Source organism: Dermacentor variabilis, chromosome 6, assembly GCF_050947875.1.
Source record: "Dermacentor variabilis isolate Ectoservices chromosome 6, ASM5094787v1, whole genome shotgun sequence".
NCBI classification, from domain to species: domain Eukaryota; kingdom Metazoa; phylum Arthropoda; class Arachnida; order Ixodida; family Ixodidae; genus Dermacentor; species Dermacentor variabilis.
This window is the reverse complement of record NC_134573.1, coordinates 103681061-103697535: the sequence shown is the minus strand read 5'-3', so window position 1 is coordinate 103697535 and position 16475 is coordinate 103681061. Positions and strand designations below refer to the sequence as shown.

At 48.8% G+C, this 16475-nt stretch overlaps 1 protein-coding gene across 1 annotated transcript in view; it reads left to right on the top strand.

The window, feature by feature from the left end:
• LOC142586244 (cytochrome P450 3A14-like) overlaps nucleotides 1–16475 on the top strand; it is a 123438-nt gene that overhangs the window by 70227 nt on the left and 36736 nt on the right. Inside the window, exons 7-10 of the mRNA XM_075697493.1 lie at nucleotides 83–207; nucleotides 1303–1390; nucleotides 2754–2823; nucleotides 14849–14957. Coding sequence (XP_075553608.1) covers nucleotides 83–207; nucleotides 1303–1390; nucleotides 2754–2823; nucleotides 14849–14957 — 392 coding nt within the window. The remainder of the gene's footprint in view (nucleotides 1–82; nucleotides 208–1302; nucleotides 1391–2753; nucleotides 2824–14848; nucleotides 14958–16475) is intronic.

Sequence of the window (16475 nt, the reverse complement as noted above, 5' to 3'; positions counted from 1 at the left end):
AACTTTATGCATACATTTTTCATCTTACAGAGATCAGCACAGAGGTGCCATTCCTGTTATTCCTTTTTCCTTATTTTTGCAGAGAGCACCACGAGCTTCGGACGCTTGATGAAGCCGCTGTGCTTGATTTCTCTCGCAACTGAGGGCTTCCTCAAGGTGTATAGGAAGATGGCTAAGATAATTGAGAGTAGGAAAAATGACCCTTCGGTGAGTGAAACGTGCTGTAATAATAAGCCCAACACCATCTCGTGAGCTCTGCGCGTTTGCTTGCTTCCTTTCTTTATTTACTATAATATCGGGCACCTCCGGCATGGTGTTATGGTGTGGGGCGACATATCAAAACTCCCGAATCCCATAATTCTCCTGACCATTCTTTTCAGCCTTTTGAGCGAATGATTCCACCGCACTCAATACTGGTCACTTGCTGTCATCATCACTAATTTAAGAAATCCTTCCGTTTCATGTTTCTGGTTCATACGAGGTAAGAAATAACTAAATAAGTAGGTAAATAAAAAATGTAAATACACAATGAAAGAAAGAATCATATCGTAGAAACTCTGCTAGACTGTTTCTTCTTGTTTATGTTTTTTCTGCATCCTAAGTCGTTTACGTGTATATCACAACATCTAAATTCCTGAAATAAGCGTTTTGGATTTTTCGAGAAGCTCTTCTCCTAAGCCAGCGAACGGCTTCTTTCATAAAGAGTGTGCTCTTTATGAAAGGAGCCTCGTTAAGCCTAAAAAGACGGAACCATGAAAAATTGACGGCGACGCCGCACTTAAGTTCTCGCACAAGGATCCCATGACGTCATGGAGTTTGACACCAGCCATCCCTCGGAGTACACCACAGTTGCTGTTTCGCACATATGACGTCCTCAACGACAGTAGAGGGCTTTGCCAAAAAAGCATTGCGCATTATAAGAAGGTTTACAGCAATGTGGGATTCATTCTTCACTCTGTTTGGCTTTTTATGTCGTCATTGTACAGGTCGAGACTGTTTTTGTAACACTATATTTAGTTTGCTTTGTTTACTTCATGCATATCCCTTAATGGCTCGATTAATGTTCCTGTTAATGCGCCTTGAGAGGTTTGATGACGGTCGCTGTATTGTATAAGGTGCAGCGTGCGCAATCTCTGCCGTGCTGACCTATACACGTCATCCTCTATAACGCCGCACAACGCCACGTACAAGCGAGTGTGGTCGGAGACATAGGTCAGCGTACCTTGTCTAGTTAGTTGACGGGTGCAACAAGGCGTTCGCCGTACGGCTCCTTGTTTATGCTTCGTTTTCTGTGCCGTGCAGTGTCGAAGACCTGATATCCTGCAAAATCTGCTCGATGCGGAGTACGTTGAAAGCAAAGCACTTACGGATGGTCCCATGGTGAAAAACGGTGAGTTCTGTATTTCGTTGAAAACTTATAAGTGCAGCACAAAGCGTACGTCTATAGAAAACGAACACGATCAGAAACTGGATAATATAAGAGAGATAGGAGGTTTAGTTAAATGTGAACGTTGCGTACAGACGAGTTGACTTTGTCGGCGCCTTGACCATGGAAAATTCCCTTTAAGCATTGCGCCTGATTTGTATTGTTAAAAAGACGTTTTGGCAGTTAACTGCGCGAAGAACCGACAGCGATAAAGACGAGGACGGCGTAATTGCAGACACGAACGCAGCTGTGTGAGCAGCATAAGAGGAAGGAGACTCAATGGACTCCAACAAGCCGCTCAAACGGCTCGTTGTCATGGCAATTGAGCCAACGTACCCTAAAATTTGTTTATCAAATAAGAAACTGAATTTTCTGACTATACGTAGCACAATGTAATTCTATAACTTACGTAGAGGCGCCATACAATGTTGGTTAAGCTTTCTGTATTTTGTGTGTGCCTGACTGTGTGTGTGTGTGTGTGCCTGCGTGCGTGCGTGCGTGTGCGTGCGTGCGTGCGTGCGTGCGTGTGTGTGTGTGTGTGTGTGTGTGTGTGTGTGTGTGTGTGTGTGTGTGTGTGTGTGTGTGTGTGTGTGTGTGTGTGTGTGTGTGTGTGTGTGTGTGTGTGTGTGTGTGTGTGTGTGTGTGTGTGTGTGTCTGTGTGCGCGCGTGTACGTGTGTGCGTGCGCGCGCGCGTGTGCGTGTGTGCGTGTGCGTGAGTGTGTGTGCGCGTGTGCGTGTGTGCGTGTAGTGTTTATGTTCAGTACACTGCATATTCAATTCACGTGTACAATTTCGAATATATTTCTTTGAAACGAAAAGAGAGAGAGCTACACTAGACTGACCAGGCTACTGTCTTATATATTTGTAGTCGTTTTGAGAGAATGGGAATATTTTTCTAGCGGGCTTTCTTGTCTAAATCACCACGAGTAACCATGCAATGGTTCTAATATTTGTTATTTTTCATTTACTTAATAACTTTCCCTGTGGTTTATGCATTATTAATATAATGTGAGCAAAACTTTGGAGGGAGGGTGGGGAGGGGGGGGGGCGTTTTGATGGCGCTCTATTCTTGCAAAGGAAACATGTGGATTATTTCAGATTATCGAAAACTTTACTGAAGGATGCACTCGGCGAATCTGGCAGCAATTCTTTTCTTTCTTTTCTTATTTTGACGCACACTTTCGAAAGCAGCCCCTTTGCAGAACGAACTGTAATATCATGTTTCACATCATTTGGCACAAATGTATTATTTTGTGCATTTCAGACCCGTCATTCTTTTTCAACTGTTTTACCTTTGTTTTTCTCTGTGCCCTTTTTCCCCCGCTAGGACGATTGAGAAGCAGGCCACTTTCCAACGCAGAAGTAGTTAGCTGCGCGGCCACACTGTTCGTCGCAGGGTAAGATGGACACGCACAGTTTGGCCTTGCATTTCACACTACAGTCAGTTCATGCTCGCATCACGTGTCAGTTCAAGTGACACGTGAAGTAACTCAAGATAGAACATGAGCTGCATGTACATTTGGCATTGAGTTATTTCCCATGTCACGTGGCATTTCTATTTAACGAGCTTTCTGCTAAAGCATGCAGACACCGCTGCTGTCAAAGCGGTCTCTGCGCCGCAATCATAGAATATTTATTTTTACTTTATTAAGTGCGAAATCTGTTGGAAAGAGGAAATGTAATTAAAGCAGTAAAATATTCACAACCTCACTTTGATAACTCTACACTTACTCTCGAGTCCTATTGTGTTAAACCTGGACAGTTGAAGTAACTGCACCTATCAACAGTGGAAATTTCCTCTAGCACACCCTACATGATACCATTGAAGCATTGGGTGCCCGTCAGGAGCTCTATCCGACGGCACATTCGGTATGTCGGACATTGTGCCACACTGCTACCCCGCAAGGGTCGCTTTCTTCCACCACTTCCAAAAAGCGAATCCTATATTCGACTTTCGCATTAGGGCTAGCACATCATCAAGGAACGACTAGGGAATGCATTTCACTGTGGCATAGATCTTTACTGCGTCAGCTGCGACAGCCCCTCCCTCGTAGTCGTGATTTGTTTCTGTGCTTCGAAGTTCTCGTTATCGAGTGGTATGATGATGTCTTAGAGTTTGTTTCCGAAGGCAAAATACTGAGTTTTCTTACCGCGTATAACATGCTACAACAGCCTTCACCCGAACACAACAAGAAAACAGGTGTTCGCTGCAGGGCTAGAACTAGCACAGACGATTCCGCCAGAAATACATTGGCACGAATTTCGGCAGCCGAAACAAACAGAAAATGTCAATCCAGACACGAAGACCACATTCCTGCTTTCGATCTCAATGTATAGCACTCAGCTTCTCTGGTCGCCTAGTAGTTCTCTGGTCGCCTAGAACCCAAATACACATATTTTTTTAGAAGGAGAAACAAACTTTAATAAAAGTGAGAGGATTGATGTGGTTGGGGCCCTTAGTCCAGGGCCCCGATGGCTGCCGCCACCGCTCGTGCTCGTCGTATCAGGGCCAGCCAGACCTGAGGCTCGGAGCGACGGAGGTTCGCCTCCCACTGCGCATATGTTGGTTGGGTGGATTGTAGAACAGGGATATCTGACGGTGGTTTTTGGCACTCAATCGTGACGTGGAATGTCATCGGTGGTGTATGGAATCCGGAGCAGGTGGTGGGGCATAAGCTTGGGGATAACTTGTTAAGAAGGAGGAGGTTGGGATACGAGTTGGTTTGAAGCCGTCTCAGGGAGGCGGCTTCAATCTGGGAGAAGGATTTGGGTGGAGGATGATATCGCAAGCGGCCTAGTCTGCTAAAATCCTGAGTATCACAGTGTGCGTTGGGTAAATTGTGGAAGGCTTTAGCTGGGTTGGTCACCTCACTGCCAGGGGCCCGACAGGTTAGCTCTCAGGCAGCCGCATAAGCGCGACTATTGCAAGACAGTGAGGCGTGACCAGCTGTCCAAATCAGCCTGATGCGTGGTATTGAGAAATCTGGAGTTGCGAGGAGCTTGCGTGTGCTGGTGTGAGCGTTGTTAGCTTGCTGTAGTATATGACCCCTGAGGTAGGCTCGAAAAGTCAACGAGACTCTCTTTGATCTGAATAACGTCGGGGCGAAATCCAAACTGTGTGTGGGAGAAGAAGTTTTGCATCTCCAAGGAAGGTTGGAGCCGTCTTTAGATTACATACTCAAGCAGCTTTCCAATGTACCATGCGATGGAAATCGGCCGTAAATTGTGGATAGAGGGTGGTCTTCCGGGCTTGAGGATGAAAGTGATTTCGGCACGTCACCATTCCAGAAGGAAAGTGTCGGTGTGTCAGTGCTGATTGTACATAGCGCAGAGCATTTCCAGGTCCTCATCCGGGAGATTCCGCAGTAGAGTGTATCGTATCCCATGATCACCGGTTGCCATGTTCCTTTGAATGTTTTCGAGTGTGGCTTTCATTTCGTGGACAGGTATGTCAGTGCCCAGTGGGTCACTTTCTTCTGTATATGCATAGTCCGGATAGATTGGTTGAGAGCCACGCTAGAGCTACTTTTTTTCAAGGTTCTTTAGGAGGTGGTCTCCATCTCCTCCCTACTGGTGGAAGAGTATTTGAAGCTGCCTATTATTATGAAATTCCGTGTCTGTCGGATCTGTTAGTGACCGAAGGATGGCGCAGGTCCTCGCGGTGCCCTGCGTACCACTTGGCTTACCGCAAAAGGTATTACAGTTAGCACTGGTCAGCTGGTCCGCGTATTCCTGGGCTGTCCTCGCGATTTGGGATATTGTAATGCGCAATTTCCGATTGAGTTTTTGCCGCTTCCTTCGTTTCGAAAGACCTGAGCTCGCGTCCCGCAGATGTAGGAGGTGCGGGTCAACCTCGGGAGTCTGTCGTGGTGTTTATGTGGCTAGTCAATTTTTTTAGATCGTTGCGTAAATTACTGAACCAACTAACATAATCTTGGGGCTTTCATCTCCTGTGGCTCGATCAGTACGAATGTTACCGAGTTTAGTCCAATTTGTAATGCAAGTTTTCTTTTCGGGACGTTTGTAACTTGTGTGAATGATGCGAATGATGAGAATGGTGGTGATCGCTACCCAGCATCTCGCCAGTGTCCAGCCACTCACCCTGTTCCCCTCTCGTGAAAGTGAGATCCGTGCAAGTGTTTCTCGACACTGATTCCCTGGCGACAAGGCTGGGCATGATCTGTTATTAAGGTGAGTCTGATTATGTGTGCGGTCCCAAAGTCGGATCCCCTTTGGTGATACCCCTAGACCAACTGTGTGTCATTGAAGTCACCTCACACTAGCGACTGTGGGGCCATGTTGATGAGCTCCATGAGTAGGCATTAAAAATTGTCCCCCCGAGCACGAGGTGCACTTTTAGGATGTCGTGAGTCCGCGGGGACAATCTAGATGATTTTACGAGGGATGTCTGACGTGAGAGTAGTATGTGTATAGGTGAGTCTCCTGTACACAAGCGCGCGCACTCTCGCCTCGTCCGCGCCACTTAGGTTCTCGCAGCCACTGATAAGAGCAATTGCGGCGCCCGCCTCTTGGAGAAGTATGTTGCTCGGTGGTTGTGACACTGCGCCAACGTGCTGTTGCAGCCAGCCCCGTTTAGATCGGTACCCCGTGTAGTTCCATTGCCCCAGCGCCAGTCCCGCCGTTATGTTTTGCATTTGCATTGGAGAAGACATCATTCTGTAGTAGGGCTGGGCGAACGTATGGGCCTGCGGGCTCGCTTGTCGTTATTGACAGCGCTCAGGTTGGTGTAGCGCGTGCGACCTGTGACGATGAGGAGGAGGAGGAGGTTCATTTAGAGGGAACAAGCTGTGCTGTGAACTCTCACACGCTCTGCTTCAGTTCGTTGGTAATTCCTTGTAGCATCGCTTTCAGCACCGTGGTTTGGAAGTCGACGAAGGCAGCTGGGATCATTTCCTTGACCTCCGTGAAAATGCTTTCCAGTATCTCCCGTATAGTACGCTGTAATTCTCGTTGAAACTCATGTTGGAGGTCGTCGCACATTGCCGTTATGGGCTGGGAGGGCTCTTAGCGCGAGGCGCTTGTGGTTGGGATTGTGTTTGTGGTAGGAACTCAGGTGTGGGTGAGGGAGATTTGCACAGTGAAGGTGGCGGGCCCTCCACCCAACTTACCCCTTTAGGTCCGATTGGCCCTCCGGACGCTGCTGATGGTAGCTGTTGCGGTAATGGTGGCGGCTTCTTGGCCAGTGGTGGTGCTGACAGTGTTGGTGACAAAGGTGGCGGTGTGAATGTAGCGCATTAATACGTGAAGACGAAGAAGATGTTAGTGGTCCCCGCTCGCGGTTCTTGAAACTATCTTCAGGGCCTCGGCTCCGGAATCACAACCGGGATCGGCTTCGTCGCTCTCTGGATTGATCCCGATAATGGTGCTGTTGCCGTTTTCGTTTCTCGAGCTCCCGATGCACTCGTTTCTTGTTGGGTGGCTTTCGTGCCCGGCTTGGGCAACTGGGATCGGTGGTTGGGTGATACCATTTGCAGGTCAGGCACCGGGGCTGGCATTGGTGAGGCTCAGTATAGGATGAGTTTTCAGTCCCACATGTGGTGCTTGGCGTGGGGCAGACGTCCGTAAGGTGGCCCACTGTGAAGCAGATGCTGCAGACTAGGACCTTTGGGGTGTTTATGAAGCATGTGTACTCAGCCCCATAATATTTCACGTAGCGAGGCACCTTGAGGCAGCAAATGTAATTAATGATGGTCGTGACTGTTCACCCCATAATGCGAGCATGGAGGATTTCCCCCCCTGGTGCAAGTAGGCGGTCTAAAAGTTCAGTTGGTGTAGTCCTTGCGTCGGGTATCATGGTGATTCCTTTGCATGAATTATCGGGGGAGGCGATGCACGTTGAGATAGGGTAACGATTCCGGTCAAGTGCAAGCGATGCGATCTTGTTAAGGCTGCTCGCTATTCTTTCGATCAGTATGCTGATGAGGGTGATGTTTTGAGCGGGTTGAACACGTAGGTGAAGTTCTTCGACCTCTTGTCCCTTGAGGACCACCTCGGTGTCCACTTCCCTAGTCAGAGAGTGTTGAGGCCACTGACCGAACGTGAGACCGTTTCTTGGGCGCAGAATGACTTTAATATCATCAATGGGTAGAGGTGAGGACCCTTGGGGCCGTCGAGGTGAGATATGTTTGAAATGCTGCGTCTCTTGGCGGCAGGCTACTGGCTCACTTAGCGTCGGCGCGGCAGCTCCGCCGGCGGCGGATGGTGAGCTATGATCTATCCACCGGGTCTTCTGGATATCCGTCTGTGGCTGGATCGTCGCCGTTGGTGGCTTCCAGCACCATGGTCAAGGGGTGTTCGCGGGCGTTGGACAAGGTCGGTAAACCCTGGAAGCCAAGCCTGACCTGGCTGAGGCTTAGCTAGAGCACGGCCTGCACGGTGGCTCAGAGACGCTGTGAGCGTCCCTGCTGCGTCTGCGGTGATCTTGACGTCGCCGAGGAATGTCGCGGGAAGCGTCTAATGTCGAGGCAGGAATAGGACGAGGAAAACTGCATGAGACACTGTAGCATCTGTCGGTAAAGCAAGAGCTCCAAGCCTCACGTCTGCACACGGTGGTAGCTCCAAGAAGCTTTTATTTAGAGCGAAGCTCCCTTTGCTAACACCCAAGGTTTCGCGTGGCGGCTTGGTGCTCGCTTTCTCGACAATTGGGCCGATCCCGAATACAGTATAACAGCAGAGTCCTTTAATGCATTCTTATGCGCGGTCGCGTCGGCCGTGTGGCTGGGGGTCTCCGCATTCGTGTAGTAGCGTGAGGGTGGGCTGAGTGGACGGGAGAGCGTGGTCAAGGCCGAGCATAGAAAAAACATGCATGCTTGTGGAAGTGTGAAGTTCGCATTTACTTCGTGGTTCCGAAGCGCATTCTCACTGAGGACGAACTGGAAGCCAAGAGCAAGCGTCTTGCCAAGCAGGCACCTATTGAATATGCTGCAAACCGCGGTGAAGAACAGGGACAGCTACCTGCGCGAGGTTCGAAAAAAAATTGTATTTGTTGCTCTTTCCTTCTTCTTTCTTTTGTGCTAGTTTATTTCATACATAGGCATACATATTTCTGGGTACATTCTTTACTATTGTTAACAGTCTATATACAGAATGTTCAAAATTAAGCTTTATGGCTTCCTTACAATTAGGCATTGGCAGGCACGCGAAGACCACACGTAAAAATAACTATATTAACAATGATAAAAAGAATATGTAAGCGTTACTCAACGAGGACGTAGAAAGAAGCAGACAGACTGATACAGCGCTATCTGTGTATGTCCGCTTCTTTCTACGTCCTTGTTCAGTCGCGCTTACACATTCTACCATAGATTCAAACCAACAAGCTCATCAGCGTGTTTTAACTAAGTTAACGAGCACGGTGTCACGCGCGCACAGGTAAACGCCAACACATCTCGCTCGATGACAGCGGAAACTGTCTGTGAAAACGCTGGAGTTAGGAATCGTGGCAGCAGGCGCGAACAAATTGACCCATGTGGATCCGTCGCTTCAACGCGACCGAAACGTCGAAAACACAGCGCATACGAAGCTACCGGCACTACGCGCACTCTGCAAACATCACAGAGCGCTTTGAGGATGAGGCCCGCGCGGGCGCGCACTTTGGCCACGTCGCAGATCCCTTTCAAGACGCACGAGCGCCGGCAACGCGTCCTTACGGCGTCCGCCTAAGGCGTCTACTACGGCGTCCGCGATTCGCGTGGCCAACACTGTAGTAGACGAGCGAGATAGGGTGGGATTTTGAAGAGTAGACGCCGCGAATCCCTCCACTCTGTACGGAGCGGCGGGCGAGGGAGCATCGAGGAACCCTAGCAGCCGCCGGAGTAGAACGCGCTTTGTCCCTCTGCTTACCACTGGTAGGGCACACATATGGGCGGCGTTTCTCGCTCGCACGCGCGAGATTGAACCGCGTTCGCTGGCTCTCCCTCACACGCTTTCACTCATACGGAACCTCACGACGACGGCGACGAGGACGGCAGAAATGCGCCTGGAGTTTCCATATAATTTCTATCGCAACAATAAGTTATTTGGCCAGAGGGACACAAAGTGAGATGATAATCATCGCTGTCAGCAGCCCAATTAACTGAAATTGAATAAGTAACTTTTTGTTCTGTGCAGTAGGTATGTTTGCATTGAAACTATTGAAACGTTATAGGCAGTCATGTTTCTACAGAGTATCAGTTGAAAGAGTACTTCTAGCGTGTCTGTGTTCCCCGATATCCTACTACAAATTTTAATTGTCGTTCGCATGATTGCGCATGCAAGAGAGTTGGGATCAGCGCAAACCTCCTCCCTGATGTCACGCAGCTGTTGCCTGCGGCATTTCGCTAGACAACGGGGCGGAGTCTTCGGCAAAGGTGATAACTGTCGCCCTACCCCTCTCGGTTGGCGAAACAAGATAGATGAGCGGGCATCGTCCTTGCCTGGGCTAAGAAAATAAAGTGACTGCTGATTTCCAGGTATTGTAAGATTTATTGAAATCAAGAGCAACAACTGCTCGGCACACAGCACTGTCATATCTTGATTTCGCCAGCCGAGAGGGGAAGGGGAGCAGTTGGAATCTTTGCCTATGCATCCGCTCTGTTGTCAGACTAAGCGCCGCACGCAACAGCCGCGTCATATCAGGGAGGAGCTTTGCGCCGTTCCTCCCTCTCTTGCATACGTAATCATGCGAACGACAATTAAAATTTGTAGTAGAATATCTGGGAACACAGGCACGCTAGAATTCTTCCAACTCATACTGTGTAGGAAAACGATTGCCTCAAACTTTTCTATACAAATATACCCACTTACTGCAGCGAACAAAAAGTTCATTATCCAACTTTAGGTAATTGGGCTGCTGAAAGCGATAATTATCACCTCACTTTGTGTCGCCCTGGCAACATAACCTATTGCACAGGTTGTCTTCGTGTGCCTCCCAGTGCCTAATTTTAAGAAAATCCTAAAGCCTAATTTTGAACACCCGGTAAAGGGTGTCACACGTAACTTGAAGTAAATGTTAAATGTGTGCAAATGCCACGTAGCTGGACAGAACCAAGTTGATGTTGTTTGCCGTCGCTTGGAGATACTGAGTTTGTTTTTTGCATTTCTCCAAATTACATATTTAGACTTAATTAATTGATTAACTTATCAAACATTACAATTATATAAAAGTGTAACGGAAAAAATTGTAGCGCAACATGAAAAACTCCCGATACAGCTTTATTGCTCAATTATATCGACACCACAGGCGCATTTCTGCCATCGCCGTCGCCGTGAGGTTCCATATGAGTGAAAGCGTGTTAGGGTGAGCCGGCCAACGCGGTCCAATCGCGCATGTGCGAGCGAAAAAGTTTCACTAAGAAAATTGTACCGCAATGACAAAAACTCCCGATACAACCTCAATGTTATACCGACACTCCAGACCCATTTCTGCCGTCGTCGTGCGGCTCCGTATGAGTAAAAGCGTGTTAGGGTGAGCCGGCCAACGCGGTTGAATGTCGCGTGCACGAGCGAGGAATTAACGCGGCCCGGATGCGTGCCCTTTCCTGTTCCTGTGGCGCACGAGGCAGGGTGGTCACGCGAGTACTGAGAATGATAGTGATCTAAAGAAAGGAAGGACGCTTGATTATAAAGGACTGAGGCGCGTTCTCCTCCGGCGGCTGCCAGAGTGCCTCGATGTCCTCGCCCGCCGCTCCGTACAGAGTGGAGATCAACCGCGGCGTCTACTACGGCGTTCGCGACGCGAATCGCGGACGCCGTAGTATATATAGACGCCTTTGGCGGATGCTGTAGGGGCGCGTTGCCGGCTCTCGTGTCTGCCGAAAGCGATCTGGGACGTGCCCAAAGTGGGCGCCCGCGCGGGCCTCATCTTCAACGCGATCTGCAATGTTTGCAAAGTGCGCGTAGTGCCGGTAGCTTTGTGTGTGATGTGTTCTCGATGTTTCGTTCGCAGTGAAGTGGCAGATGCACGGAGGTCAATTGGTTCGCGCCTGCTGCCGGGATTCCCAACTCCAGCGTTTTCACAGACAGTTTCCGATGTCATCGAGTGAGATGTGTTCGCGTTTACCTGTACGCGCGTGACAACGTGCTAGTTAATTTAGTTAAAACGCGCTGACGGGCTTGTTGGTTTGAATCCATGATAGAATGCGTAAGCTTAACTGAACAAGGACGTAGAAAGAAGCAGACACACAAAAACCGCGCTGTCTCTGTGTGTCTATTTCTTTTTACGTTCTCGTTGGGTCATGCTTACATATTGTATCATTAATTTAGTTAGTAAGCGAATGTTTAAAAGTTTATACGGCCGATAAAACTGCTATCCTTACTTCGTAGAGGCATCTGCTAATTTGCTATCGCAATCGGGGCCTCACCTTTCGGGCGGAACTGCGAATTTTTTTCTTATGTGCTACATAAAAATGTTTTTCCAAGCAGGAAAGAAGTGAGCGAATACACGCAAAGTGCCTCGAACGCCGAGTCGTGCAGCAATTTTGCGTGTATTCGAGGGCTCCTCTCATGCTTGAAAAACACTTTTATCTAGCAGGTATTGAGCAACAGAAAATTGTACCGGGAGTTTTTCATGTTGCTCTACAATTCTTTCATTGACACTTTTCATCTAATTATTGAGAAGCTGATAAATAAATTAGACTACTTATGTAATTGGGCGGAGTGAGTGAAAACTTTATTCTAAATGTCCGGCAATTTGCGCGGGCTGCGAAAAAATAATTTGAGGATCTCCAAGTGACGGCGAACAAGATTCCCTTGGTTCTATCCAGCTACGTGGCATTTGCATATCTTTACATATTGGTGCACGACAGTTGGGACAACCGGTATACATACTTGCTGTCATGTCATGTCATGACCCCTCATAGATATGACTGATATTTGTACGGGATTGTTGCTATTGATGCGAAAGCTTTAGACGGCTCATGAGACAAAAAATCCGATGTCCGGCGTTACGGCCTCCGGTGTTTAGCGCCAAAATCCATGGCTCGAGAATTCATAGGGAGTCAAACTCTCGACTTTTGGTAGGAGTCGAACCCACTACCTCTGGTGTTAATTAGGGCGAATTAGGCTTTATAAGAAAACGCGAAACCAAGGCGAAGAAACCTGTAGTGTTCAATGAGGCAAAGCTAATTAAGGCTCAGTTAATTAACATAGAGTTAAATAAGGCTTGCAAGCCCATGACATTTGGTAAGAATCGAACCCACGACCTTTGTTGTTAATTAAGGCACTGGAACCCACGACTTTTCGTGGGAGTGGAGCCGTGAACCTTTGGTCAGACGAAAAGTCAATGGCACCAAATTTTTTGGTGCCACCATTGATTGTCGAACCCAGGACCATTGGTGGAAGTCGAACCCACGGCCTTAGGTTTTAGTTGTTAAAGTTTATTAAGGCACTTGAACCCATGACCCTTGCTAGGAGTCGAACCGTCGACCTTTCGTGGGAAGAAAATTCTAAGGCACCAGAATTGATGGCGCCATCATTGATAGTCGAACCCATGACCGTTGGTGGGAGTCGAAGCCGTGAACTTTGGTGTTAATTACGATGAAGTTAATTAAAACCCAGTTAATTAGAATGTAGTTAATTAAGGCACTCGCACGCAGGACCTTTGGTGGGAGAAAACAAGCTATAGGAAGTAACAACGCAATGAGAATGTCATGTAATTTAATGAATGTCCCGTGAGCGCGCAGGCTTTCGCCTTAATCCTCTTTAGCGTACGCTAAAGTGACTGTCAACTTTTTCTCTGTGTGCCTCGAGAGTCACTGTTTGTGTTTCGTACTGCAAGACCAAGACCAAGTCAGGAGGCTACCTTCTCCTTTTGTCTTTGCTGGTAGAGAAAACGATGTACTGTCTGAAAAGGGAGAAAATGAGTGAAAATAATGATGTTACGTTGTCGTGATGGTGAAGAAAACAAAAAGAATATTGCACGCAACGTGTGTGTCTTTGCGTAGAATTTTATTGAAGCGATTGAGGGAAGCTTGGGTTCACTTCGATTCCAACAAGTGCGTTCGAGCGTCCGTATTTTAAATGCGAAGCATTTCCGGTTTTAGTCGGAGTCAAGCGCGAGGCCGTCCAAGGTCCCCAGACCTCTCTTGCTCCACGCGCCTGCACGCGCTTTCCCACTCGATGGCTCGCACACCGCTACTGGCTTTGCGCTTCCTCTCCTTGCGCCGGGGTCGGTACGGGTCGGCGTGCCACAAATACTTAGACGCCGCAACACCTGCTCTGCGAGTGCCCGAACGCGCGGCCCTCGCTCGCATTTACCGTGGCCACAACCTACCGTGCGCAACAGTGCACGACTTTCGGCACCACTCGGGCTGCCCCTCACGACATATAGGCCGCTGCTTCGCGCGCTCCTGACCTTTGCTGAAGCCGTCGGCCTCGCCGACCACCTCTAACTACGTCGCCTTTTCGCGTCCGCAGCGGGCTGCCGCTTTTGATGCACTCTTTCACTACTCTAATTCCCTCCACCCCACTCCTCCCTCCCTCCCTCCCTCCCTCCCTGTGCAGCGCGGTTGAGGTGTCCTCTGCTGAGAGACAGTTACTATGCTGCACTTTACCCCACTTTCACCTCAATCCTTTAAGAACTTAAGTAGACGTGGCTCAGTTGCGCTAGCTGCTCTTCGTGGCGCGTAGGCCGCTACTTGGAGTTAAAACAATGAACTTTCAGATCAAGGCAAAGGGGAGTGCACGAGTGCAAAGGCTTTGTAGAGACTGCAGAGCTAGGTATGCGATGCGTACCGAAGCAGCGAAGCGACGTGTAGACGAGATACGTGCGACCGAAGACCAATGGCACGGCAAGCGAACTGCCGCTGAACAAGCAGCCGTTATCAAGCGGGTCCGATTGGAGGACCGCCACTTGCAGGACGTAGACGCGTACTTTCAAAAGCACTTTGTCGGAGACGAATAAGGCGCGACGTGTAGCGTATGCGACCGCCTTTGGCTCCCATCGTACATCGTCAGGGCGTCGCAGCCTGCGCGTGAGGCAGTCCTTGAGTGAGCGTTTCCCCGGGAGGATATGAGTTCGTTCAGGCTTTGGGCCATGTGTATAGGGTTATGAGAAAGGTTTCATAACGACTTAGATAATCATCTAGGATGGGCTCTGTCGTATTTTATCTTTTATTTCGTGTGACTGAGTGCTGACGCGTATTCGGCGCTTGAAGGAAGGTGAGAGAGGACGTGAAAACTAAAGGCTAGTTCGACAGATCGCCCCGGCGGGCACCGATGCGACTGGCCGGTTTCGCCGTAAGCTTATCTCGCCGTGCGGTGGGCTCACTTGTCTCCACTTTGTACTCGTCGGTACATGGTACTGCAATTTATAGGAAATGACCAAGTGGTGAACATGCTTAACGCCGCAAATACAAATTTATTCTGTCGTAAAGCCTGAGCCTCAATTTGGTCGAATCTGCATCTTCGCATGGTGCACCGCAGGTACGAGACAATAGCGTCGTCGCTCAGTTACCTGACCTTCGTCTTTGCCAAATACCCGGACGTCCAAGAAAAGGTGCGCCAAGAAGTTACCGATACCGTCTCTGAGCAGGTAAGCGACCCCTTTCATTTACGCCTTCCCATGTGAGTGCCGCAATTTACCGGTGGATGCAGCTGCACGTGGCAATCTTCACCTTGTTTACCAGATAGTTCTGGCTCGTTAACTAGGATAAACGCTTTATAAACAGCTTGGCGAAGGCCCAGGTAGCCACTACAAAGCAGACACAGTGAAAGAGAATGTAATACACACAAATAATTTGTACAATAACAAAGCAAAAAAAAAAGTATGGAAAAAGAGCAGTGCGTACATTTTCATAAGTACAGAAAATAATATGATAACCATTTCAAAAACTAGAAGACGAAAAGTGGCGACGTTTACAACTATTATACAAAACTTTATATTGTATAAAAGAAACAGAAAAGGAAGAAAACAAGAAAAAGCAGTACCTGCCATTTATATAGAAAATGAAGTAGCTGAGATTTTGTTAAGTTGCACAGGTTTTTATATTTATTTAAAACTGAAGGGAGGATGTATTCCAACATCTGCAGCTTGTAAGCAGTACGAAAACTAGATAAAAACCACGAGTCTATTCCCTCCAACCAAAGCATCACCGGTCACCCCGCGGGAGGTCATTGCCCTCCAGAGGAGCGAGCAACAAACACTCGCCCCTCCCTCCCTAAACTCCCTCGCAGTCAGGCAACATACTGGCACATTATTCAAAGCAACACTTTTCCAAGCCACCTTCGACAGAGCATACTTGCCCCTGATGCGGGGATCGACCCACACTGAGACATGTCACGTGGGAGTGCGGAAGGAGCCCTCGTACAGTGGTCTCACCACTCACACTAACCTCAAATTTCTCGCTGCCATGGGAGACGCGACTTGCGGACTACGATCTGGAGGGGCAAACAGTTCGTCTAGATCATGCGCAGCGAGCAGCCACCGCCACTGGAGCTCTTGACCAAAGGCCCCACCCTTAGACAGCCTTTTCAATTCCCCAATTTTTTCTTCTTGAATGAAGTTTTACACACAGACGCACACACACACATACACACACACACACACACACGCGCGCGCGCGCGCGCGCACTTGGCAAGCTTGCAACTTTTGGGGCTTATTTTGTCCCACAACAAAAGTCGCAGTTTTGCCAGTGTTGCGACTCGGGATGGCGTTGGAGCAAGGAATCCACCAAGTCCATAGGCGAATACGTACGGTTGTAGGAATCAAGGAAAAAGGGTTTACTTGACATTAGTTACACGGCTCCAGTTAAGGAAGCCCACTCCACGCAGGAGCAAGTTAAACGTCGGAATTCACATCAGGACCGTCGGCCGTACTGCCCGAAAAGTCTCCGCTTTTAATACCGTCATGTTCGCTAGGCGGGTTGACTGGGGAATCTGAGGACTATATCGCAGCCAAGCACAATCGTCGAATCGGCTGCGATACCGCGCCCATGCTATCGCAACGTCCCGCAGCATCCTCTTCTTCGAAGCCTCCGCTCACCCAAGGCATAGAATAGTGGACAGAATAGCAGCCTGGTAATCCACGGTCGGCGCCGGCCTTCGGTAGCAT